Source organism: Apteryx mantelli, chromosome 17 (assembly GCF_036417845.1).
Source record: "Apteryx mantelli isolate bAptMan1 chromosome 17, bAptMan1.hap1, whole genome shotgun sequence".
Classification (NCBI taxonomy): domain Eukaryota; kingdom Metazoa; phylum Chordata; class Aves; order Apterygiformes; family Apterygidae; genus Apteryx; species Apteryx mantelli.
In genome coordinates, this window is record NC_089994.1 from 9,357,986 (window position 1) to 9,382,608 (window position 24,623).

Sequence of the window (24,623 nt, forward strand, 5' to 3'; positions counted from 1 at the left end):
CTGGCTGCCGGCCCACTGGCACTGCACTGTTGCTTAAGAAAGTCTGCAGACCTCTGCTTGCCATCAGGTCCGCACCACGCACGTGACAGATTGACAATGTAAAGGGAAGTGGCTTTATTCGCAGTGGAAAGAAGCATCTTTGAGATGACTAGGAGGAAGTTATAAAATTTATAGAAAGTTCTGATAAAGATCTTGGATAGATATGTTCATATTGCTAAAAGATTCAAACCTAAGAGGCTTTTAATTAAAGACTCGGGCACTCAAAGCTATCTTACCAAAGAGGTAATAACATTATTGACTAAATCACTAACAAAGGCAACTGAAGCAAGGAGTTTAAATGATTTCCAGAGACTGTTCTCCAAGTGAAGGTTATAGTGAGAGAGCCAGCAGTGCAATTAAACCAAATGAGGTCAAGCATGTTGGGCCTTAAGGCCTCTGCCTGCTCCTCAGATTTCTTTTATTCTTATAATTCAATTATAAAGACCCCCCCTCAAGAACCATTTAACTGTCTCGTAAAGCAGTTTGTAAACTTTTTTATTTTTCTGTAAATTGTCTCCTAAAAAGCGGCTTTCAGCATTTCAGGCAGTGGGGAGTGTGTACAGGCTTCATAGGGCCTTTTGTTCTCATTTGTGCGTTGCATGTGCTTGGGTGTTCACGCGCTGGCCGGAGATCTCCCATCGCATCCTCGGCCTGCGCAAGACGTAGGTCGTTGGAAGTGGCAGCTGGTAAAAGCTGTGACGGAGAACTGGAACAACTGTAATTGTTCTTTCTCTCGCTCTCTCCTGCTCCCTCCCCATCCCCCTCACCATGTTTTCTTTATCCTGCTTCTACATGAGGCAGAAAGAGGGAAACTTTTTTTGTGTGCCTAATTTCCTGCCCACTGGGTCACGCATCCCAACCCTTAACATCATAAATGAGCAGGAAAGTCTGCTGGCCAGCAGATGCCTATGTAGATCAATTCACATATAATTAAACGCTTTTAAGGTATAGGGGCAGAAATATATTTGTAAAACAGAATTAGGTGGCTGTTTGGTAGCTTCCAAAGGCAAAACTTTTGCAGACTGCAGTCCTGCTGTTCGCAGTGTCCCCTGAACATAAGGGAAGCTCTCATGATTTGGAGAGCTTGGAGGGCTTGGTGTCATGATGCAATTTTTTCCTGTGTAAAGAGGCCAAAACCAGTTATTTTCCCCTTTCAAGAAAGAGAGCATCTGAATATCTTGAAACCAGTCCTAGTTCACAATGGTGTTTAAGTGCTCACAGAAGAGGATAGCTATCCAGAAAGGATTAAAAAACTTCTAAGCAGTTTAAGCACAAAATTCCTGCTCAAATCAGGGGTTTAGAGGCTTAAATAACGTAAGGATCTTGGATTCCTGTCTGCATCATGCCTTGACATCTTTGTAAATCAGGCCCAAGGTGGCAGTCTTCAACTGAGCACAGAGTGAGAGTGTAAACCTCATACCTAAAAATGTTCACTTTTGGAACTGAAGACTCACAAGTAGGAGAATAATTTCTGTCACGTGACGTTCCCAGGAACAGATCTCTACTTGGAAATGAATCTAATGCTAGAAGGGACTATACTGTAGCAGGAAGATAGATCTTTATTCCTCCTTTATATTATAAGGAAAGCTCCCATCATTTGGAGAGCTTGAAGGACCTGGTCTCATGATGCAATTTTTTCCTATGTAAAGAGGCCAAAACCGTTTATTTTCCCCTGTTAAGAAAGAGCATCTGAAGATCTTGAAATTAACCATTACCACTAAGACAATTTGGCCAAGACACTGGAAGCAGCACTCGCAGCTCCTACCGAGAAAGAGAAAGCTGCTGTCTCCTGGGGAGTGCCCAGGCTGTGATCTAGTCCCAGCCCGGGGCTCGTAGGCACCGGACAGCTGAACAGTCTGAAATGTGCCAGCCTCTGCTCTGAGGGTCCTCACTGGTTCGCCCACCTCTGTTGCCCATCCTGTGCATGAGCAGGGTTTAATGGGGTGGCTCCTAGTTTCCTGGAAGAGAGGAATACTTACGGAATACTTACCCTTTTTAGCACTGTTGAACTGAAAGGAAGAGCCAAGTGAGCAGCAATACTGAAGTGACTGAGGGTGTCAAGAGATGAGCTCAGAACTCACTGAGCGACTGATCCCTCTTATAAGGTTAACATCCTCTTTCTCAGTTTGTTAAAATTTTGTGCCTCCTTCCCCAAAGGAGAGAAATGTCAATACAGGAAAGAAAAAGATAAGTTAATGCAACATTCAGGTTGCAGAGCTAGAGATTTCGGAAATGCTGAGGTAAGATGCCCTTGTCAGTGCTAACTCAGCCACATTGCACACAGGCAATATAGCAGTCTTGTTTCACTGGTCGCATGCATAGTTTAATGTAATTACCTTTATTAAAAGATATCCCAAGTATCCAGCATGGGTAGCGTGGCTATTTATTTTGCTCTTAGAATGCTTTTTATTGTCTTTTAAACATATTGTCTCCCTGATCTATTAACAGATTGGCACTTCATTTCTTTGTTATTTTAGAGAACTAACATTGTCATCTCCTGCTGTTATATTGCTTGTTGCTAATCTGTCGAGTTGTGTGTGTGGTGGGCAGGGTGGCGTCTCTAAGCACTCGTGAAGCACCATGCCCAGGACTGCAGTCCTCTCCGGCCATGGGACCTACAGATTCACTTGTATGTGTCCAAACTAGCTGCAAGCCCAGTTGCTCTTGCTAGATGGCAAAGGAGATTTCAGCTGAGAAACTGCTTTTATTACTGTAAAAAATTAATGCAAAATGTCAAATATTTCACACCCAAGCCGATACTGGCAAAAAGCCAGAAATATTCTGGTTTCGCTTGGGGTGTGAATATATTTGATCATCTGTAATTCAAAAGCTTTTATTTCAAAGGAAAGAGACAGTGTGTTGCAATAGACTTTGTAGTGATAAATATCAACTGTGCCACTTCTCTCCCAAAAGGGGTTTCCCACAGTTCTATAGTAATATACAGTTCAAAAGGCCACACTGAGATTTATAGAGCTATATATTCCAAAAATGGCATACGAGTCACTTTGCTCAGCTAAAGTGGATTTGCCTTGCAACCGTCACTGTTCTGCATGCCTGGAAAAGCAGCCAGCGGTCCCTGCGTTCCAGCAGGCCCGAGTGATTAGTGAACGGCTGGCAGCTGGGTCACTCAAATTTGTACAAGCAGTTAATCTGGCAAGTCCTGAGTCGTGTGACTAGATATTCTAGAAGCTTTCAAAAGAATTTGGCCAGGAGACTTAGTCAGGTTGGAGTGAAAGGATAGAAATTCATTTAAATCAATGGAGTCAGAGGAGCTGATAACAGCAGTGAGTTTGGCCCCCTCTATGCATTTATTATTATTATAAACTGTTCTTACATTGTCCAAAGAGCATATGTGTTTCTTCTTTCTCCATCTGAAGCCTCACCCAAGTGCTAACCACTTGTGTAGCATTGGTTTTTGCTTGTGAATTTCCATTAAATGCCCCCAAATGCTTTATCTGAAGACGGTAGGAAGATTTCCACTAATTTTATAAGGGACATGGTTGGAACCATCCTGAAGGAAATTCACACAGAAAGACTCATTCTATAATAGCCTTAACAAGTGTGCTTGTGTTTGAAGCCTCTGGATGAAGCACCATCTGTAAGCCATGTCCCAAAGTCATTACCCAGTTTACATTCATTCCGAGATCAATGGGAGCTTTGACTGCGTAAGAATTGAGTCAAGACTGTTGGAGTTGGCCTTATGTTGCATTGTTCTGACCTAATATAGCTGCTGTCTATTTGAAAATGCAAACCTCTCATTTTCTTGCAAAAAAAAAATGGCATCACAACTTAAAAAAAGCACGTGGACATTTAAAAATATTTCATTAAATATTCTGAAAGTTATTCATGTTACTGAACATCTTAAACCTTCAGGTTATCAGGTTTTCTCCTATCAGAAACCACTATTTACAATGTTGTTTCTTACAGAGTTCTGTCAAAATGGAGAAAATTACAAAGAAAAACGACTTTATAAACCTACTTGCATTGTCCACTTCATATAAAGAATAGATATTGATCCATTAGTGTTCTAGCATTTAAAGGTTTACCCTTACAGATAAATGCAATATCTATCTGCATCATTTACAGACTTCCCATGCAATTTTTACTACATGCCCTGGAGGACCTTAAGGCACAGGAATTTGGGAGCCATGTGGAAATACTAGATTATGTGGAATCTAAATTAACTAGATTTGTTAAATGGACTGGAATTACTGGTGGTGAGTTTCAATAGCAAATGTGCAAATTTTCAAGCATCTATAAACAAACGTATGCACCTAGATTTTCAGTCTGTAGATGTTCAGACATTGGAATACCACGGAGAAGAGCAGTATAAGTTTTGTTATTGAACAGTTTTCCAAGAATTTCATACATAAAAGACAAGACATAAAAGAGAACTGCATAATAGCTGACCCATGAGCTTATGTGGCCTGCCAAGAACTTTGTTTGACCAACCACAATGCTCTAGTAAACACACTTTTTGGACTGCCTTCTTACACTTACCATGGCACACACCTGGAATGACATGGAGCCTGCACAGGGTTGGGACACATGGAGATTTGCTACCTCTCAGCCATTTAAATAACTTTAAAATCAAGAAAGCTTTTTCTTCCTGGCGACTTGCAGCAGTACTTTGGTTCTCCATGAGATAAATGCACAAGTATCTAGTGGACAGGTAGCTGGATGGCACAAAGGGTTGTAATCTATCGCAGACTGAATACGTGTACAAAAAGGCACATATGGAAATAGAGGGTAAGTGCTCTGCTCAGCTTAGCACTTGTGAGACTTTGGCTAGATTGCTGTACCTCATCTGGGAGTCTGCAGTTTGAAAAGAGCAAAACTGGGGAAGGAGAGCAAATGATAAGAGGTTTAGAAAACATGACCTGGGAGGACAAGTTAAAAGAACTGTCTTTGTTAGGTTTGGAAAAGAGATGAGGGAAGCTACAAGTCTCCAAATGTGTAAACAGTGAGGGTTTTTTTGTATTTTAAGAAGTCAGTCAATTGTTTTTTAGGTTCACTGAAGTAGAACAAGAGGTAGTTGGCTTAATTTGTAGCAAGGGATATTAGGTTAAATCGTGGAGCTTTATTTCTGACTATATGGGTAGTTAAGCACTGGAACAGTCTGTCAAGAGAGGATGTGGAATCCCAGAGAGTAAAAATTTTTAGACTAAATCAAGCAGTCATTTGCCAGGTCTGAGCTAACTGTTATTTTTATTCCCCGATTTCTCCCATTCTGTTTCTGTGTCTGCTTGTATGGGTAGGTGGGATATGGAAACCCCCCTCTTGTGCGTCAGGAATCACCACTGATCATGGCTTAAAGAGAGCTCTGTTCATTGGCCTCTTGAGGATCCATCCAGCCCTACATTTCCAGCAATCTTTGCTGAATACCCTGACAAAGGTGGAACTTGTGATTCACAAGATGGGATGTGTAGAAGAAATACAGAGGGATCTGCAGAAATTTTGCTGCTTGTTTTGTATTAAAATAGTTATTTAAATTGTACTCTTGGGAAGACTGAAGTTCAAGGACTGAACCTAGGCCACTGAAATTAAAGGAAAACCTCAGTGAGACGGAGGTTTAAATGCATATAGCTGCCATTGCTTTTCCTCTCAAGAAAGAGGAAAAAAACAAAAACAAATAAACAAACCCCAAATGCCTTCTTAAGCCTGAATTTAGACACAATCATTTCTATGGTTTGCAAAAAATAAACATGTTCTCCTATTTTTGTGTATAACTTTACCTCCTGAATCTGGTGTGGTCATGGTGGCTTATTAATAGGCTTCCTGAAAGTGGCCTCAGCCAGCACGGACTACCCCAAAATAACTAGAAGTGGGTTAATCAAGTAATCTAGAATGAGAATAAATGGCATCAGATACAACAGTTATAAATGCTAGTCATAGTTTCAACATTAAAAATACTTGGGAAATTCATAGGTTCTGGGAATAGATATCATCAACCAAAAATCTTTATTTAAGTATTTTACCTTGAGTAACACCCAATTAATTGTGAGGCTCTCTAAGTTGTTTCACATCCATTACAGATTTCCTGTAAGCAGATGCAGGAGAACAGGTAGGTCAGCCTAGCAAGACACAATTCCAAAGTGTCTGAATTCAAGTGAGAAAGATTTTGGGTTAGTTTCTATTTGGCATACAAATATCAAAACTCTCAATCTACAATGAATAATACAGCTTAACTCATTTTTACTTTTTGACTCCCAGGTTTATTGATTTGGGGTTTTTTTAATTATTAATTAATTAAATTTATTTCCTATTTACATATATTTAGCGCTTGATATCCAGAAGAGCTGAGCAACACCAGCAGAGAGCGGGACGTGAAGTACTTCACGCAATTTTCATCTTTGTGTATTTTTAGATGTTGTCATCTTCCCATTTCACTTAAGATGGCACCCAGTGGAATTCCTGTTTTCTTAGGGGTTTCAAAAAGCTGCTGATGCTCCAGCTTCCTGTTTTCTAACATTATAAATGAAGCCTGTCATGAAAATTCCAAAGCAATGAGACAGTTTATGTTCCAAATTGTGCTTAGAAAAAGACATTTTAAAGAGACACATGTCACCCTCAAAGCCACAGTAAGCAATGCTTTGCCTGCAGTTGAAAGAAAAATGAGATTATCTTGGAAGAGTGTCAGTGTTAGGCCTTTCCATCTCTAGGTACAGTCACATATCTGTTGCCTTGGCTGATCTATTCTGGTTATATCCTATTGGAATTGTAAAGATACCATATTTACAACACATGCATGCTGCTACTTGAAAGCATACACACTGAGGTTGGGAATAATATATGAAATGGTTATAGCCATAAACTGAGCTTATTCTCATTCCTCAGTAACAAATGTTGTAGTAGAAAATACTTTCAAAAAACAGGCTATCAGCTTTACTTTCACAGTGACTCCAAACATTTGAAGTCGGTAACTGAAATAAAAATAAAATTGCCTACAAAACTTACTTTCCAAAAGAGGTTTGGCATTTATATTCAGAGTATCTTTGATTTCCACAGATATCTTTATTAAAAGCTATTCATACAAATACCAAACACCTAACATTGCAGAATAAATCATATTGGGCACAGATGAGTTACGCGCAAGGATTAAAACAAATTTGCCACTCTTCCAAGCAACCAGGATGAATCCTGGTCTGACTGAACTTGCAAGTAACAGGCCCATGGATTTCAATGAGAGAATAATTTGATCCATGCGATTGCTTCTGTCTTTTTCTTTGATACTGCTGTAATTGCGTCTTCTTCTTTAATCCAAAACAACTGAGATAGAAAGGAAAAGCCACATATGTCTGTAAAAGAAAAGGCAATACATAATGTTAAAAAAAATGTTTCATCAAAGGTGCAACCATCTGAAATGCAAAACAGATACTAGTGAGGTGACAAATTCAAGCTCTTACTCAGGGTTTTTATGTAAGATCTTTCAAGTATTCATTTGCCAGGAATACTTGTTTAAATTTTTTAATGTATTCAGTTAGTCATATTCGGTTCTCTTTTATGTCCACTTCTCATGAATCACTTGACAGATGGACTTCTACAGGCACATCCCTTTGGGGAAAGTAAATTTTAAGTCATAATAAGAACATAAGACCTGCCATACTGGATCAGAGCAAAGGTCTATCTAGTCCATACCCTGATTCTGGCACTAGCCAAGAGCAGTATATTAGATTTTAACGGTAATGGCTTTGATCTTTCAGTGAGTATTAAGTTGGTGACTAAGCAGAAAATGAAATCCCAAGAGCAGAGTATTCCAAAACTCAGACGAAGCAGCAAGTGAAGCCATTTCTCCTTATGTTTCAAACCTAGCTCTCATTCCCTGTCTTACAGGAAATGTGTATCAGGCTGATTAGCTGCAGCAAAGGTGTTATCCTCGCAGGGAGTGCTGAGGTTGCTGAACCATAAACACAGCATTGTACACCAACAGCATTTATTTCTCCCTTGTTAGGTCCTCTTGCCTAGCTAGGTAAAACTATTTTAGGGTACTATGGCCAGTTTTTCTCTTGTAAAATGGAAATATATAATTAAACTGTAACAAATGAATTAAATCTGGAGGGAAAATAAATGGTTGGAGGGGAGAAGAATGCAGAGCAGACACCAGGATGTCAGTCTGGGTGCAGCTGCAATGCTAGCCGCATTAAGTAGTCCTACCTAAAGGGACAGCTGGTTTTGGAAAATTTGGAGTCAGTACACATGCAATGTCTAAAACCTGTTGTGCTCTCATTTGCAGAGTTAGAACTCCATCTTTTTCCAGTGAGATTGTACTTAAGAGTTCTCAGGATTTAACTCATCTTTTTAATTACTTCTTTTTAATTACTGTCTCAATGAAATTTCATCTGTGATAACAAGAGCCCTCCTGGAGACCCAGCAGGAATTCTAACAGGTTGTAAGTAAATTAAATAATTGTGTAAATTATAAAGTTTAAATCTAGTGGTCATTGCAGTAAAACCTATATCTAATGTACATGCTTTTTGTAACTTGAGTCCTTTAGGAAATCTTAGAAAAAAAGAGTTTAGCCTGCCAAAATCTACAAGGATCACTGATAATTTGTTGATCAGCCTTAGGTTCATTAAATACATGCACTTCATTATCTGATTAATTCAGAGGCAGGTTTGTAATCAGTGATGAAATGTTTAAGATTCTTCTGATCTGGCCTCCGCAACCTCCTGCAGCTCATTAGAAAAGCTAATCAGATTGAATTTTCCACCATGCTGTTTATTGTAGCCCTAATGGAAGACAATCACTTTAAAATTACACACTTGGCAGGTAATTTCTAAAAGCCATAAGCCATGGAAGAAGTGTTCTCCCTGGATGTTGTTCTTTGCTTTCCTTTACTAGGATAAGGTAAGCAATAGTGGTTTCTGATAAAATTTGGGGGGCTAATTTTGCAATATAAAATACAATGAAATGCTGCTGAAAATACATTTGTATCTTTACCATGCTTCTTGTCTTATGACTTCCCTTTCAGAGATGACTAGTAATATATGATGAGTTTGGTTTAAAACTCAGATGTGTTTCCTACTTTATAATTTGATTATCCAAAAGCATTTAAAACCTTTCTTCTGGTGCTCTTATCTTGGGATGAGTAATATCAGTAAAAAAAACCTGAGGACAACTTTCTGGTGTTCATGTTTTGCAGATAAGTTGTTATAAACTCTGTGCTGGAACTTTCTAAACTAAGTTACTATTAGATTTGGAGGAAAAGTATGATGACACTTAGTGGAAAAAGAACCGGAAACAAAGGTGAACTAAAATACAGGGCATTTTTAATTGCCTAACAATTGAATCTCTGTGAATTATGAGAAAAAGCAAAAGTGGATGCTCATCTATTGTTCCCACAATGTTTCTTCTGAAGGGTAGCTGGATGGGGAACACAGCAGAGGCAATCAACAACAGAGTGAGAAACTCAGTTTTTTCCACCTATTTTAGGAAAAGGTCCTTTCAGTGAAGTATGTGTGAAGAACCTTGAACCAGAGGGCCAGATCCAAGGTGGCAGAGCAGCTCTCAGCTGGCGTTCTCTGCTACTTTCCCGAGGGACCCATCATTTCTCCCTCACGTGGTCAGAAGTCCATCCGTGACTCGACTGAATGTGTCTGCTCTCTCAATGTGTGCGAAGATGGGAACGTGTCCTCTCATGTGGCTGGGCAGGTGCCCATAGACACGTGGGCTAAAGGCAGTTGTTCACTAGCATGTGGCCAGAAGTGAGCTCATTTAATGGAAGTTGCCAGTATTTCGGCTGTGCAAAGGACATGCTTTTGTCATATGGTGGGGAGTAAGTGATATAAGAAATAATCTTTATTGATTTATCATAAGATGGTCCCTATCTACACCTTCCCTGCCTTGCCAAAAGATGCTCTTTACACCTTTACCTGCCTGAAATAAAGGGCGAGCACATATCCATAGAACACCATGAAGAAGTTTGCATACCTAATACAGATGAATATCTTTGTCAGTCAGCATGTTCTAATGTACCAGCCTTAAGGGCTGGATCCTACATTCGGGATCTATCTTCTGGTCACAGTCTGGGTTCTGTGCATAAGCAGCTAGGTGCATGATAACTAGCTCTCCTTCCTCCTTCTACATGGATGTGACAGCTTGAATAGGAAGCATCAGTTGTGCTCAAGTCATGAAAATAAAATGTGCTGTGCAGGAAAGGTCACGGGGTAACAGTCATAGCAAAATATATTGTCTTAGAGTGCATGACAGTCCTGATTTTCATTGGTTAGAACAATATTAGGGTTTTTGAAACACTTCTAAAACTAGACCTGGCTTAATGTGGCAACATTCTACAGGGTCTGCTCTATCAAATGTGTAGAGGCAACTGAATAGAGGAACATTGTAAGCAGTGCTTGGGAAGGGCAACTACCGGTGCCCCTCCAGGCTATGTCAGCTTTGCTCTAAAAGAGTGTTTCTTGAAGGAAATACTTTTGGCGTGACCCATGCATGATGTGTCTTGTCTGTTTTATGGGGTCACTTTGTGGACCACCCTGTGAACTGCTCTGTGTGAGTGTGTCTGGCAGCACTGCTCATGTACCAGTCATGTCACACACCTGTGGGCCTGTGTGCTCAAAGGGCTGAATTTCACTATTATTATTTCCCTATTATTCCTCAATAGTTCTTCAAATTAAAACCTGGATAAGAACAAAATGTATCTTTAATATAAATTTGGGGGTTTATGGATGTACTTAAACACAGACATCAGACATGAAAATAATCATCAGTCATCTAATGCCGTCTCCTTCTGAATGTGCACTTGTTCTTATAGTATTTTTGATCCTTCTGACTAGTCTGGCTTTGAACATCTTGAGAAATTTCCATTATTTGAATTAAGAAGAGCACCTCCTGGGGTGTCAGACCTGCCAGTTTCAATAACATGTTATACAATCATATTCCCAAATTATCTTCTCAACACTCTCAAAGTCCATTGCCAGATGATATCATCACTGTTCTTCATCTGCTAATCTTTTGGTGAATCTGCAGATCACGTGCAGATGGCGATATCCCAGGCAACTGCATTTCTTAGTGGTAATCATGATGCTTTACTTGATGCTACAGGAAAATCCAGTGCTACATGTACTACTATATTACTTCCTGTCTTAACCTGGCTCAGCACCAGTCTGTGTGATCTCCAGTCTAATGACCCTGGATGTGCCCTACACAATGGCAGGCAGCCCAATTCATAGCTAATGCTCCACAAAATAGTGTCTGGCTCACTTTCCTACTAGTTTCTACAAATGGGCACCTAACCTGGTTTATGGCTGATGATCCACAAGGGTGACGGTTGATCCGTGCTTTTAGCAATGGTACAACACGCTCCTTCCCAACGGGTGCTGCCAAAGATGCTTTACCATCCCATGCTCCTACCACGGCCGTGGCTTCCCCACGAAGGGTGCAGAAGCCACCTCTCAAGCTGGCACTGACACTGCCCTCCCCCCTTCTTCACCCCTGACTTCACCAAGCCTGATCCTCAGGGTCCTCGCTTGCTCTAGACTGCTGGATTATTCCTTTGTCTGTTGTTTCCCACACCTGGAGCAACAGAATCGGAGAAAGCGACTCTGCAGTGTCCCCTCAATCCTTTCTACACTGCTTGAGCTCATACTATCTACCTTCCTTAGTAAAGTTTATTGTTATAAAAGCTGTCTTTACACATTCTTTTTTTTTCCAATTAGGGCAGTGAGATTTAAACTTCTTACAGTGCCAGTGAAACATACTTTCTGATATTATTTTTTTCATCTCTTCATCCTGCCGCTATAAAGTATTTTAAGGATTGGAAATAACCTCCCTGTAAGAGCTTCATAACTTTTGCTTTTAAGTGCCTGACGCCTATAATCTCTTCCCTCTCATCATGTCCAGGTTTAGATCCTTTTTGTAACACTCCAGTAGTTTGATGAAAACAGTTTTAAGTACAACTACATTTCTGTAATGAAGTATTCCTAAACAAACTTGTATCAGAGGACCAAAAGCTAGAAAGTCAAGCTTGGCTCAAAATTCAGATTTGTTTTTTAAACAAACTTATTCAAACTGAAGATACATATGTAAGATGTGCATAAATTAGATGAAGAAAGAAAGGCATCACTTCCATTTAAAAACTATTGCAATGGTTAGAAGTGCAAAAGGTAATGTAACACATGGATGAAACACAAATGTTTTGATTAGAGTTCTCTTTAACATACATTGAAGGTAGTATTAAAATTATTTCAGACAGAAATGATTTTTAACCTAAAAACATCCTTCAGGTAATGCTGCCAATAGAGTACTCGTTTCTTGGGCTCTGCTGCCATCTAATGGTATTATCTATATTTCTGTAAGCCAGTCATTTTAAACAGCTAGCTTTCTACATCGGTAAGACAAATAGCAAGTTTTTCCTATTTTTGCATTCTAGAAGTCTAGAAAATGAATGTTAGAATGTCTAAAAATGGGTTAGAATAACCGAATGTTAGAGAGAAATACTGTTTTTTACCACCACAGGATGGATCAAAATGCAAGACTTTTGAGCAAAGTGTTATGGACTACTTCTAAGACATCTAGCAATAACTAAGAAAAGCAGTCTTATACCAATAGTAAGCTTAAATTTTCTGTACTCTGTACCTCCCTTGAAAACTAGCTATAGCTTACAAATTGAAAAGATTAAAAAATATATATATTAAATTACTGATGGGTCTTTACAAAAGAATAAAGTCAGAACAGATCCTTGGATTGTGTTAATTTATACAATGTAATCTGCCCACAGCTGTCCAAGCATCTATGGAAGATGCAAATTGGGTACTCTGAAACTCTGTGGGTAAACTGTGCTAGATCTATCACCTTAAATGTGCAAAATCCCTTACTCAAAGAGATTAATTTATCAGTCAGTCACAGAACTAAATGGAAAGCAACAGCAAAATAATTCTAATTAGGATTTTACATGTTTAAAAGCAACATTCAGTGAAGGACAAAGGCAAACACTGAAAAATAAAAGGAACTGCTTTATTGTAATAATGGTTTACTTAACAACAAGCTATTTCCAACACTGAGGTTTTCAAAAACCAAAAACTGAACAAAATTTATACCATAAGACGAAGTGAAATATGCAAAGAAATTAACAATTCTATAAAAAGAGAGTAAACCTTCCACTAGTCTAAACAAATAATTATCCTAAACATAAAGAATACTCTTTATAAATAAATACTTGAATATTCACTTCTTTAAAAATATTCTACATATAACTGAAACTCCAAGTCACCCTTCACAGCATTTATAGTCAGAGCCAATCATACACTAGAAATAAGGCAGTATTCAAGTATTAAAAATATTTAAAAAAGCTAACAAGTAAAATAGTTTATTTCAGGGAAACAACTCTATACAGGAGGGGATATTTTAATCAGCTCCAGAAGACGAAAACTTAATACAAAGTGCGCAAAAGGTGACCCTGTTTCCGGATGTAACTCAGTGTAGGTGAACTTCCACATATGGATGGAATCACTGCAAAACTGGAGAGCTTAGTGCTAACCAAACAGTATCGTTCCTTTTATAATCTGTGCAGAGGATACTGTTTTCTTGAGCACGTGTAGCCCTTGCAGTGGGTGACATTCTTGTTCTAAGACATGAGTTAGATAATGTTTTTGGTATTGACTCCTCTGTGAAGCATCAAGGTGTGCATATTTACGGTACAAATGCCTGTGTTTAATACACTTTGAGACAGAAAAGAATTGGTACATTAACGCTACTCTTCGGAAGTCAATGAAAAAACTACCTGGTTCAACTGGAACAGAATATCGTTCTTTTTTTGGTTTTGCATGTACAGGGCTAGAGATAGTATACACATCTAACATGGGGAAGAAACATTTGTGTATTAATAATCAAAGCAAAATCAAAGAAAGAAGGGGAAAAAAAACCCACATTACCTAAGTTTCTTCTAGGTAAATGAAATTCAGTGGGAACAACTATGTGGGTTTCTCTTTCTGTTGGTTGAAGGAAAGAGTGTCTTCCATAATATTAAAATCTCAGGTAAACGGGGTCTGTATAGAAAATATGCCGAGGCTGTAATTCACCTGGATACTACTATGAAAGGGCTCTATAGTAACATCTGCAGCTGCTCTCCTACTGCAGTACTCCGCTTACAGGCTGCACAGAACTGTTCCCTCTTTCTGAATAAACTTGGAATCAAAGAGAGCTGAACTGGGCAACTGAATCATTATGTTTTAGCAGAAGACCTGCTGAAAAATATTAAAAGCTCATGTCAGTTGTTAAATTTTCTACTTGGTAGAGGCAGCTACATTCTCATAATATAAGTATGTATGTGTTAATAAGAAAGAAAGAAAAAGGCACTCTTTCATTTAAGTGCCAACAAATTTCTCCCATTAGAAAACCCAAACAGTATTACCCTAATGGTCTAAAACTTTAAGTGAAATTGATTTTTATCTTTGCAAGGTTTTTGCCACATATATTTAAAAGCATACAGATTCTCTGAAGCATTTTCATGGATACCTGTCATACTAGGTTTCTAGTAATGCTCACATTTTTCATCTCTATCTAAAAATTTGTGCTTTTGCTTTGCTCTTAAGCTGGGTTCTTCTTTTTTACAATTATATCTTTTAAACATTTCTGTTTTCTACTTTTTCTCCCATGAGAAAGCTTTTAGGAAATTGGAAGGGATGAGGCCTCCCTGTCCATCTAACTCCCTATAGTAAAATTGTCATCCACAGATCCAAAAGCTGTGAGTTGCATGCAAGTTTACTTTCCACATCTATGCTTCGTGAGTTCTCCCCTGCAGGACAAAGACAGCTACCATTGTTTTGGAGATAGCCGTTTAACCTTGCTCTCGCTCCAGCTCTCACTCCAGCCATGTTCTGTGTGAGATGAACTACTTTTCTGCTCTGCTAAATTCATCCTGTTGTTTATTTTTTTTTCTTTTCCTTAAGTATGGAACATTGTCTTAGCAGTTGTTTCATTTTGTTATTTTACCACTACATTATAGGAAATATACTGTGCTTTTCCTGCATATTCACCTCCACAAAAATCATGAGTATCTTTGTCACCAGTTGCCTTTATAACCTGCCTTTCTTTAAATGGCAGCTCATCTTCAGCTGCATCAAAATCAGGGGACATAGATATGGGATCACAGTCAAAAAGTGCCACAGATAGATAATGATAGTTCTGTAAGGGTATTTCCTCTGAGACTGGGCTGGAAAACAAAGATGCCAATGCTTGGCTTATGCTCTAAGTTATGCTAATTTTTCTGCTCCAAGCCTACTGAGAAGGAAAAGCTGGAGATTCCTATAGGCTAGAATTATTATGATCCGCAGTCTCTATGCTATTTAGTCCCTGAACACCTAAATCTAAGCCTTCTTCTTCTTCCAAGATATCTGAAAGACCATAACTATGGCTGTGATAATCAGGATAATTCAACTTCCAGTTTCCCATTCTTGATGTCCGGCCTTCCTCTTTTTCCCCTTTAGATCGCCCCACACTGGAGACTTCTTCAGATAACTCTCTTATTTGTTTCTTATCAGTAGAATCGCATTGGATTTCCTGGACAGAGAACTGATTTGTTCCAGTGTCTCTAGAACTAACTTTCTCCAGTTCAAGCTGACTAAAATATAGATGTATAGAGCTCAAGCAAGCTCCATCATCTTCCTTAGCATCTCGAGCAATTGAAAATTCAACAGAACTGTTATCAGAATCAACATAATGGACCATCCTAGACTTGTTGATGTTGCTTGTGACTGGCAGATTTTCAAGTAAATTGCTTTTAAGGACACAGTGTTTTTCTGTTTCATTCCTCTGAACATCCTCAACAAAATCTTCTGATGTCTTAAAACCTAATGATTCTTCACGCCATGTAGCAGGAAAACTAAGTCTTGATGACTCCGCACTGACTTCTGCCTGCTGATAAGTTTGTAAGCATTCGTTATCATCTTCATTTTTTGCAGTGCATGACTTTAGTGGCAATGTGGTAAGCTCATGCATCATGACAGAGCTGTGAGAAAACTGATTCTGGTAAACATTTGATGGGGGTGAAGTTACAGAGTCGCAGCAGTTATCAGTGAAATGCATGGTCAATCTGGCATCTTGACTTGCTATACATACCTGTGAGGAGGAGGAGAAAGAGGATGTGCTATGGGTTGAAGTCTGAGAGCCTGGGAATTCCTCATGTGGCTTTCCAGGTGTCAATCTTACAGATGTAGACTTAGGCAGGCAGGAGCAGCTGGGTACACTCAACAAGGCTGGAGGAATCAGAGCTGGCACCGAATCAACAGATTCTCCGTATGGAGACAAAGTTCTCACAGAAACCTTCTGAGATACTTGGAATACTTCTACATGGGACAGATCTACCAGGGCACTCCCAGCTGTTGGACATGCAATTTCTTTCACTCTTTGTCCATTGATGTACACAGCATAACCAGTAACTTGTACTCCATTGGAAGATCCTTCAGCATCGATTGTCACTGGTAGCCAACTGATAAGCAAAGCATTTACTGATGGTCCAGGTTCCACTTGAACATCAAGTGGAGCATGAGGTACTCCTGCAGATGGAGTAACAAATCTAAATGTTGCTGAATTTTGCTCCGACTTCTGGGGAACATGCCATTTCATATCCTTAGGCCATGCTTCAACTTTTGCTTCATACTGAGTGTTGGGTTGCAAGCTTTGGAAAGTATACCAGTAGACACCTGGCTTTGCTATATCACAGTCTCTTTCATTAAGGTACACAGCATGCAAATAGTTGCTGCTGCTTGGCATCCAAGTCACCTCTGCTGAAGTAGGAGTGATGCTCCTAAGTTTCAAACATTCTGGAGCTATATGAAAGTCTTTCCCTACAAGGATAGTACATTGCATCTTGTCTGAATTTCCTTTCTCTGTTACACTTTGAACTGAAATTCGGTAGGTCTTATTTTTTAAGTCCAGGTCTTCAATCACTGCTTGAGTCTCAGAGCTAAATCTCACATTCGGGCTACAGAAACTACACTCAGTATCTACAGAAATGTTATAGTTCTGCACCTCCTCCCACACACCTAGTACAAGTGGAGGCTCCCAGCCAATAATAATACTTCTTGCAAATTGCTTAATTAGAGTAAGATTTCTTGGATAAGGTACAGCTGCATGATTAAGAGGAATCTCTGTGTCTCCTGGCCTATCAGCCAACCCACTGACACAGATTCCTTCCTCAAGACCATCGTTTTTTCCTCCATTGCGAACACTTCTGCTGCAAAAACTCACTTCATGATCTGCATTCTGCAAGAAATCACTTGGGTCTGGAGGCACAGTCATCATCAGGTCGTCATCTGAAACCTCTTCTATCAAATTAGAGGGGACCAACCCTCTCCTGCCATCCATCAGTTCTCCCTCAAAGAAACCATCCTCATCCATGTCTCCAAAGATATAAATATATTCTCCAGCAGTTAGAGGAAGCTCTACTTCAGGGTGCTTATTAGGACCATCATAAGGATCGTAGCTATATCGAGCTAAGAATACTCTAAGTTTTGCTGGCTGTTGTCCTGGAGATTCTAGAATTAAGGAATGTTTGTCTGTTACTGATTCTTCTGGCTCACTTACAGCATCCTCCTCTGAAATAAGGCAGGATCTAGGACTGTCCTGTGTGGAATCAGATTTCAAGGTACTTGTTGGGGTTGCCAGGGCTTTGGTTGGCTTCTCAAAAGTATCAGAACTATTTTCACTGCAACAAAGATCATGGGCATCCTCTGCATAGGTTGTGGAAAAACACGTAACACGTGGCAGCTCTGAAATGATATGGTTGGATTTTTTTATTTTCAATTGTTCAAGTTCCTGAGATAACAGATTATATTGTTCGGTTTGATTCTGATACTGATTCTTTAACTCTCTCACCTGGGCTTGAAATTGTTGCATGACTTCTTCATGTGCAACTTTTACTTCTACCTGAGCCCTCTGTAAATGCTTGACTTTCTCTTCTTTCTTCTGTAATGCTAACTTTGTTTCCTCGTATTCATTCTCCAGCTGTTGCTTTCTTTCTGCTATTTCTCTCATGTCTTTCAGTTCGCACTCTAGATCTTCCAGTTTGGTTTGAAGATGGTTGGTTGCTTGGATGGCAGAATTTCTCTCCTCTGTCACTTGCATTAGTTTCACCTTCAGATCAGCGTTTTCACATTGAACCTGTTCTGTCCATTCTGTCTTCCCACTGAGTTGAGAATTTTCTTTAGCAAGTCTGGCATTTTCATTCATCATCTCTGTAAGCTGCACTTCTAACTCCTCACATCTCTTCTGCTTTTTTGAAACTTCTTGTTCCAGGTTTTTGTGCTGCCTAAGCTTTTTACCAAGCTCTACTCCCAAGTGCTCTCTCTGCTGCTTGTTGACTTGGTTTGTCTTTAAAGTGGTGTTTTCATACTTCTCAGACCCAGTTTCTAAAAGTAATTCCACTGACTCTGTATCTTTTGCCAATGTGATAATTTCTGTTTGTGTCTCCTTTGACAAAGATGAGCCATCTAAGCTTGAATCCATGCTTGTTGCCACTGTCTTTGGTACTAGGCACATTGGAGAAGAAACATCTTGAACACTTTTGGAGGAATTCAGAGACTTCTTTAGGTTCCTCACTGCAATCTGTCTCTGTGAGCATAACGCTTCTTTCTGAGATTTGCTCAGCAAATGGCTGAAGTCACTGAAACTGAGACAGTATGAGCCCTCTTTGTCTGCAGCCAGTTTGGCCTGAAGTTCCCAAAACTTCTTCTGCAAGACTTCTATCTGCTTATCCTTCACCAGAAGAGTTCTGGTGTGTTCTCTCATTTCTTTAGCCCTCTGCTGGGCAAATGATTTCATGCACAGTTCCACACTGGAGCTTTGGATGGGCAGTGGTATTGGAGTATTGATCACCTTGAGATTGGTCTCTTGTAGTTGCCTGGATCTTTCTTCCAGTTGCTTGGTAATGACAGCTAGCTCAGCGTTCTTCTGCTTGAGCCGTTTCACCTGCTCCCGCACTTCTGGAAAACTTCTCTTCCTCAGAAGACAGTTCTTGTTTTGAAGGTCATTACATCTCTTCTCCAGGTCCTTCAGGGCACTCTGAAGGTGGGTGTTCTGCTCCACCAGTTCCCTATACCTGCTGTCAAGCAGCCAGTCCTCCTGCTGCCCTACTCTCTGAATACTCCCCTCTCCCACAGGCCCCCGGCTGCCTGGCTTTCCTTCGGGTGGGGAGTCCGGACAATGCAGCACCAAGTCTTCACCCATAGCCTCTGGCAGAAGCTCTATGCTGTCCCTTTCCTCCTGGAGGTGGGCATCTTTTAAACCCTTGCGGGCCATCCACTGCCCCGCACGGGGGCTTTCAGCATGGCTCTCCTCTAGTGCTGACTGGGCTGGACCGACCTCCTCCCCCGGCACCGACCGAGGCTTGATCTGGCTGCCGGCCCCCGCGAGGGCCCGGGGCCCTCCACCATCAGGGGTGGAAGCCGTGATGAGGCTCTCCCAGGAGCAGGGCCTGGGGGTCCTGCCACCCAGCAGGGCCTGGGGGCCACGCCAGGCCGCAGCCCCGGCCCCGCACGGGGAGGCGGGCGGCTCGCCCTCGAAGCGCTCCAGGATGTACTTGGCGAAGAGGCTCCTCTCCAGCTGCAGCTCGTTCTGGAGGTGGCGGATGTGGGCGGCCTGGTCGCCGTCGGTGTCCCAGCGCAGCTTGCCCAGGACGTCCTGGAGGCGGCCGCGGGCCTCGCCGCCGCCGCCACGGGCCTCGCCGCCGCCGCCGCGCCGCACCAGCTCCTCGGCCAGCTGCCGCTGCAGCTCCCGCGCCTGGCGCACGGCGGCGTCGCGCTCCCGCCGCAGCAGCTCCTGCGCCTCGCGCAGCTCCGCCTCCTTCCAGCGCAGCAGCTGCCGGATCTCGGCCGCGCGCTGCCGCTGGCTCAGCTCCCGCAGCCGCTGCAGCTCCCGCGCCTGCTGCTGCTCCCACTTGGAGCGCAGCCGCTCGGCCAGGCGCTGCCGCTCCCGCGCCGCCGCCTCCTTCAGCTCGCGCGCCTCGGCGGCGAAGCGGCGGCGCAGCTCGTGCGAGCGGAGCCGCTCGCCCTCCAGCTCGGCCCGCAGCGCCTCCAGCTCGCGCCGCTGCTCCGCCGGCTGCGCCGGGCTGCCGGGCGGCTGCGCCGGGCCCCGGCGCGGCGAGGGGCGGCCGCCCGCCGCGGGGCCGCCGCCTGCGCCCTCCCGCGTCATGGCTGCGGGGGCCGCGGCCGCCGCCAACGGCTGCCAACGGCCGCGCGCCCGGCCCCGGCCCTGCCCCGGCCCTGCCCTGCCTTGCCGCCGCGCGGGACGGGGGACGGCGGTGCCTGGCCGCGGCGAGAGGCGGGCGGCCTTGCGGGCGGCCTTTTGCGGGCCCCGAGCCCGGCTCCGGCGCAGAGGCGCTAACGCAGGCGGCCCAGCCGTGGCGCGCTGGCCGCGCGCAGTGGGCGGTAGAACCGCTTCAGCGCCGTGGGCGCTTCCCGCTGTCTGCGCCCGTCTCCAGCAGCGCGCTTCAGTAGCCGCTGTTGAAGCGGTGTCGTTTGGCTACGTTTTGTTAAACCGTTTCTCATCTTTTTTTTTTTTTTTTTCCCACCCCCAAAACAATTCTTCTCAGCCCTTGCTGGGTCGCCTTGTTCAGTACAGGTGTATTTGCGGGAGACGTTCGTTTCCCAGCTTTGCGGGAGCTGCGGAGGGACCGGCCGGGCGATGCCCGAGCTGGCCTGCCGCCAGCCGCAGGAGCAGTGGCACCGCTGCGGCCCGGGTGCAGGCTCGCCCCTTGCCTCGCGGGGCAGCTAAAAACAGTTACGCGTGCGACTTCTATGTAAGCAAATTGCTGCCTAGTCAATTAGGTGTTATGTGATCGTGAGTAGAAGGGGAAACAACTCACCAAGTTATGAAGGAAGGAAATTAGGGATTCCTGGACTGGTACATCCATAGTATTTAATCAGCTTGAGACTCCATAGGGCTTGTGCAACGTTAACTTGATCCAGAGGCTGTTAACAGTTAGTGCAAATGAAATCAACAGAGCTTTTCTTTATTTCCTTCCTGGAGGCAAAGGGAACTTACTGTATTTAAATCTTCCATAAACAGTTAAGAAATGTTGCATTCAAAAGAAAGGGTGTCCGCATAGGTCAGAATCAGTTTAATGATGTACATTACATACAAAACACAGGAGGAAGAAAATGAATTTATAACTTATACTAGATATTTACATGATAGAACAAAGGGCAAATAACTGTCTTGATCCATAATTCATTGCTTTAAAATGTTTATAATTAGAGATCTAAGAAACTGAAGAGAAAAGAAAACCTACATAAAAACTTTAATTTGTAGGCAAATGTATGGAAATAGAGACTGGACGATTCTCAGTGAAAAACAGTTGAGCATGTCTTTAAGCATGTCTGTCTTTAACATTTCCAACGGAGAGGCATATAATGGTTTAAGATATGAATTACTCTTTATTAATTTTTTTATCTTACTTGTTCCTGAAGATGAACTTCACCCTTGTGGATTGCAGATAGATTCCTGTAGTGTGTTTTGAATGACTTAAAATCACTTTGAAATCTGAATACTGTCCATGTTTTACAAATCAGCATATTTAAGGAGTTCTGAAAGTAAGAAATGCCCTGTTGGACCAGAACAGAGGTCCGTCAAGCCCAGTACTTTGTCTCTGCCCATGGCAGTAGGAGTAGTCCTATTTAGGGACAGCATGCAAGCCCTGCTCTGGTCCTCATACTCCCAAGCCTCCACAATTATGACTGGGCCTCAATTAGGGATGTTAGATGATGATGATTCCCTGCTTACTCTCTGTTTTGTATCTGTTCATGGACCTGTTATCTGTGATACATTTTTTTTTCAGTTAATGCTTATGTTTCTTAAAACAGTGGAAATATGATAGAAAATAATCTTTGAGAGTGAGCAGGCCTCAGCATGGCTTCCGCCAGTCCCTTGGAGATGTTACAAGAAAAGCACCAAAACCTGTATTTTGGCCGCTCTTAATTGTCAAGTAAAGTAATTCATACAACCTGGCAAGAAAAAAAAAAGGAAAAATTCACAAATGCAGAACCATCTGCAAAACAGTACAACTAAAGGCCTCAGTCTTGCAGCTAACAGGAAAGCACAAGGTGTAACTGCTGAAATTCTGTCTGAACGGAAGCTCCTGCCACGTCTCAAAGACTGTGCAACAGCTTTTCGTGACTGACAAGAACTGACATCCAGGAGAGATCCAGCAGTCTGAGTGCAGCTGTACAGCCTCGTTCATAGGCGAGGCACCATTCATCAGCGTTGTCATCCTTGTATGTGCTCGGTATCCAGCCTGAAACTCGATGCTAAAAGGATCCAGGATACTAGTGGCAGGTATGTGAAATGTACCCAGTTCTTTGTAAACTTCTCAAACACCTTGTTATAATAAAGGATTTCAACATTAAGTGGCAATTTGTGAAGACAGCTACACTCAACAATGATTTCTTAAGAACTGGCTGGGCTATTGTTAGTTATAGTGTGGGTGGTGTTTTTTCTTGTCAAAGGAAATGCGGATTATCTTAGTAATTATCCCAGATATTTTTGACACTCTTTTACAAGCTATAAAAATCACGGATTAAAATTATAGATAGTAAATTCAGATTTCCCTGTGGTGTTTTGTATATGGAGGTTCTGTGTCTCAGTGCAAGTATAGGCCTGAATAACTGCATTTTGAAGAAGAAAAAAAAATGTTCAGATAATACAGGCTTATGGTGGTCTTGGAAAACTATGCAGTCAAATAAACATGAGATGAAGATATGAATAGAGTTTTGGCAAATGAAGAAATCAAGATAATATCTGAAGCAGCCTGTTTTTTCATATTTGTAGACATCTGGAAGATAATTTACAGGAGCTGTTCTTCCAAGTTACCATGGTATCATATTTAGGTATTTCTAAATTTCAGTAGCATATAATCTCAACTAGCCCTTTAATTAGATGTCAGTGTTGTTAAATCTTTAGTGCTAGCATCCCACTTCAGCAGCACATCATGAATCCTTACGGCATCTCTGCAGCTTCTCCTTGTTCATGCTTTGTACCTGCTTGGCCCATGTGCAACTTCTCCAGCTGGCCAGCACACACAGTTGCTTTACATCTGTCAACTACTTCGCCAGGATGGTCCACTTCTTTCACTTAACCTCCTCTGACTTAATTTCCCTTGAGTAAAATGGATGCAATAATCTTTAAATATGTAATAGAATAAAACTATCATAATATTAATTATATTATGGTCTTCAAAGACTTTTATAAACTGTTCTATAATGTTCATAAGTAGGTGAGTACTCGATTCTTATGGACACTGCATAGCTTACTTCATTAATAATTGTTAATTGAGTTTTTGGAGCAGAAGGCACTGTATTAATGCAAAATATTGATTATCAAATAGCTACTCAAGGAATAATATGAGAGTGTATTAGAATCCTTGTTCTTTAGGATTACCAATTTTTGCTGCATTTTTACAAGTTTTTGAAAGCCTCTTGTAATAGCCACAGCATTTACCTTTTCAGGTTGAGATGAGCCTGTAAAGCTCATTTTAAAGCTTAGAGCTTTCCAGGTGATAAAAGCAGCTCTTGCATAGATCGATCTGTCAAGTATCAAATCAGCTGAGGATATATCAACTGATACAAGGGAGGGGAAGAGGGGAAATAAGGCCACAGACGTCAGCAGAGCAGACTTTGGGGGGCACTTCCTGGGGGTCAACAGTGGGTGTTTTGGGAGCAGTTAAACACAGACGTCTGGTGCTGCTTTAGGTGTTGTATAGCATCTCGCAGGTCTTCAGGTGTCACTCGCATCCCATGCTATTTCTGCAAGCCCTATGCCGATGTCTCGGATACTCTTGGGCATCTGAAGTGACACCAGATACCTACGTTCAGGCACCAAACTGCTCCTGGGGCCAGCTGGGGAAGACCCGAGCTGGAGAGCAGTTACAGTCAGAGCTCCAGTAAAGGGCTGAAAAGCACATGGCAAACTGCAGCCTCGATTAACCCTGACTGTGTCTTCATCTCCCCTTCCGCAGGTTTCCGACCCCCGGGAGGACGCGGCAGGGCGCAGCGCTGGAAGGGCGGTGGCGGTGCTCAGGTCAGCGGGGCGCCTGCCGGGTGCCGCGCCGGTGATGAGCGGGTTGGGGACCGTGTCCGTGGGCCTGGAGCTCCCTCTGCTCTGCTCAAAGTTCATGCCAAGAAACCAGGAGACGAGGGCAGCGAATGCCTCCAGAACAACCTAGGTTTATCTCGTAAAATAGAGGTGGTTGGGGTGGGTGTGGTTTTTCTTTCCTCTCCCCTCATAAGGAAGATAATGCTGAGCGTGGGATGACGCGCAGTAAATAAAACACAAGTCACACCAGCAAGTTAAAGCATCGGTCGCTAATAAAACTACTACAAGCTGAGACAAAAGAGCGTCGCCGAGCGCCCCGGTGCCGAGGCGGGCCGGGGCCGGCTCCCCCCACCCCAGGCCCCACGGGACGGGGAAGTCCCCGCCGCCTCTGCCCCGGGAGCCCCCGCGCCGCACGGGGCGGCCGAGGGGAGCGCAGGGGAGGAGAAGGGAGAGGAGGGGAGGGAAGGTCGGGCCGGGCCGGGCCGGGCCGCGGCAGCCCCCTCCCGGCCCGGCGGCGCCGGCCGCCGCCTCCCCCGCCCGCCGCT

General features: G+C 42.6%; 1 protein-coding gene across 1 annotated transcript; it reads right to left on the reverse strand.

The window, feature by feature from the left end:
* Nucleotides 1-14,976: 14,976 nt before the first annotated feature.
* On the reverse strand, nucleotides 14,977-20,181 carry LOC106486851 (peripheral-type benzodiazepine receptor-associated protein 1-like). Its single transcript, XM_067307340.1, has 2 exons — nucleotides 16,111-20,181; nucleotides 14,977-15,177 (listed from the first exon to the last, which is right to left on the reverse strand). The coding sequence occupies exons 1-2, from the start codon at nucleotides 20,179-20,181 to the stop codon at nucleotides 14,977-14,979; spliced, it is 4,272 nt and encodes a 1,423-aa protein (XP_067163441.1).
* Between the last annotated feature and the right edge of the window lie 4,442 nt (nucleotides 20,182-24,623).

Excerpts from the sequence above, each read along its gene's own strand:
- LOC106486851 (XM_067307340.1), bottom strand. The coding sequence starts at position 20,181 with ATGACGCGGGAGGGCGCAGGCGGCGGCCCCGCGGCGGGCGGCCGCCCC. Across the intron at positions 15,178-16,110 it reads CTTTCTCCTCCTCCTCACAG|AACTATCATTATCTATCTGT; the intron begins GTATGTATAGCA and ends ATACCCTTACAG.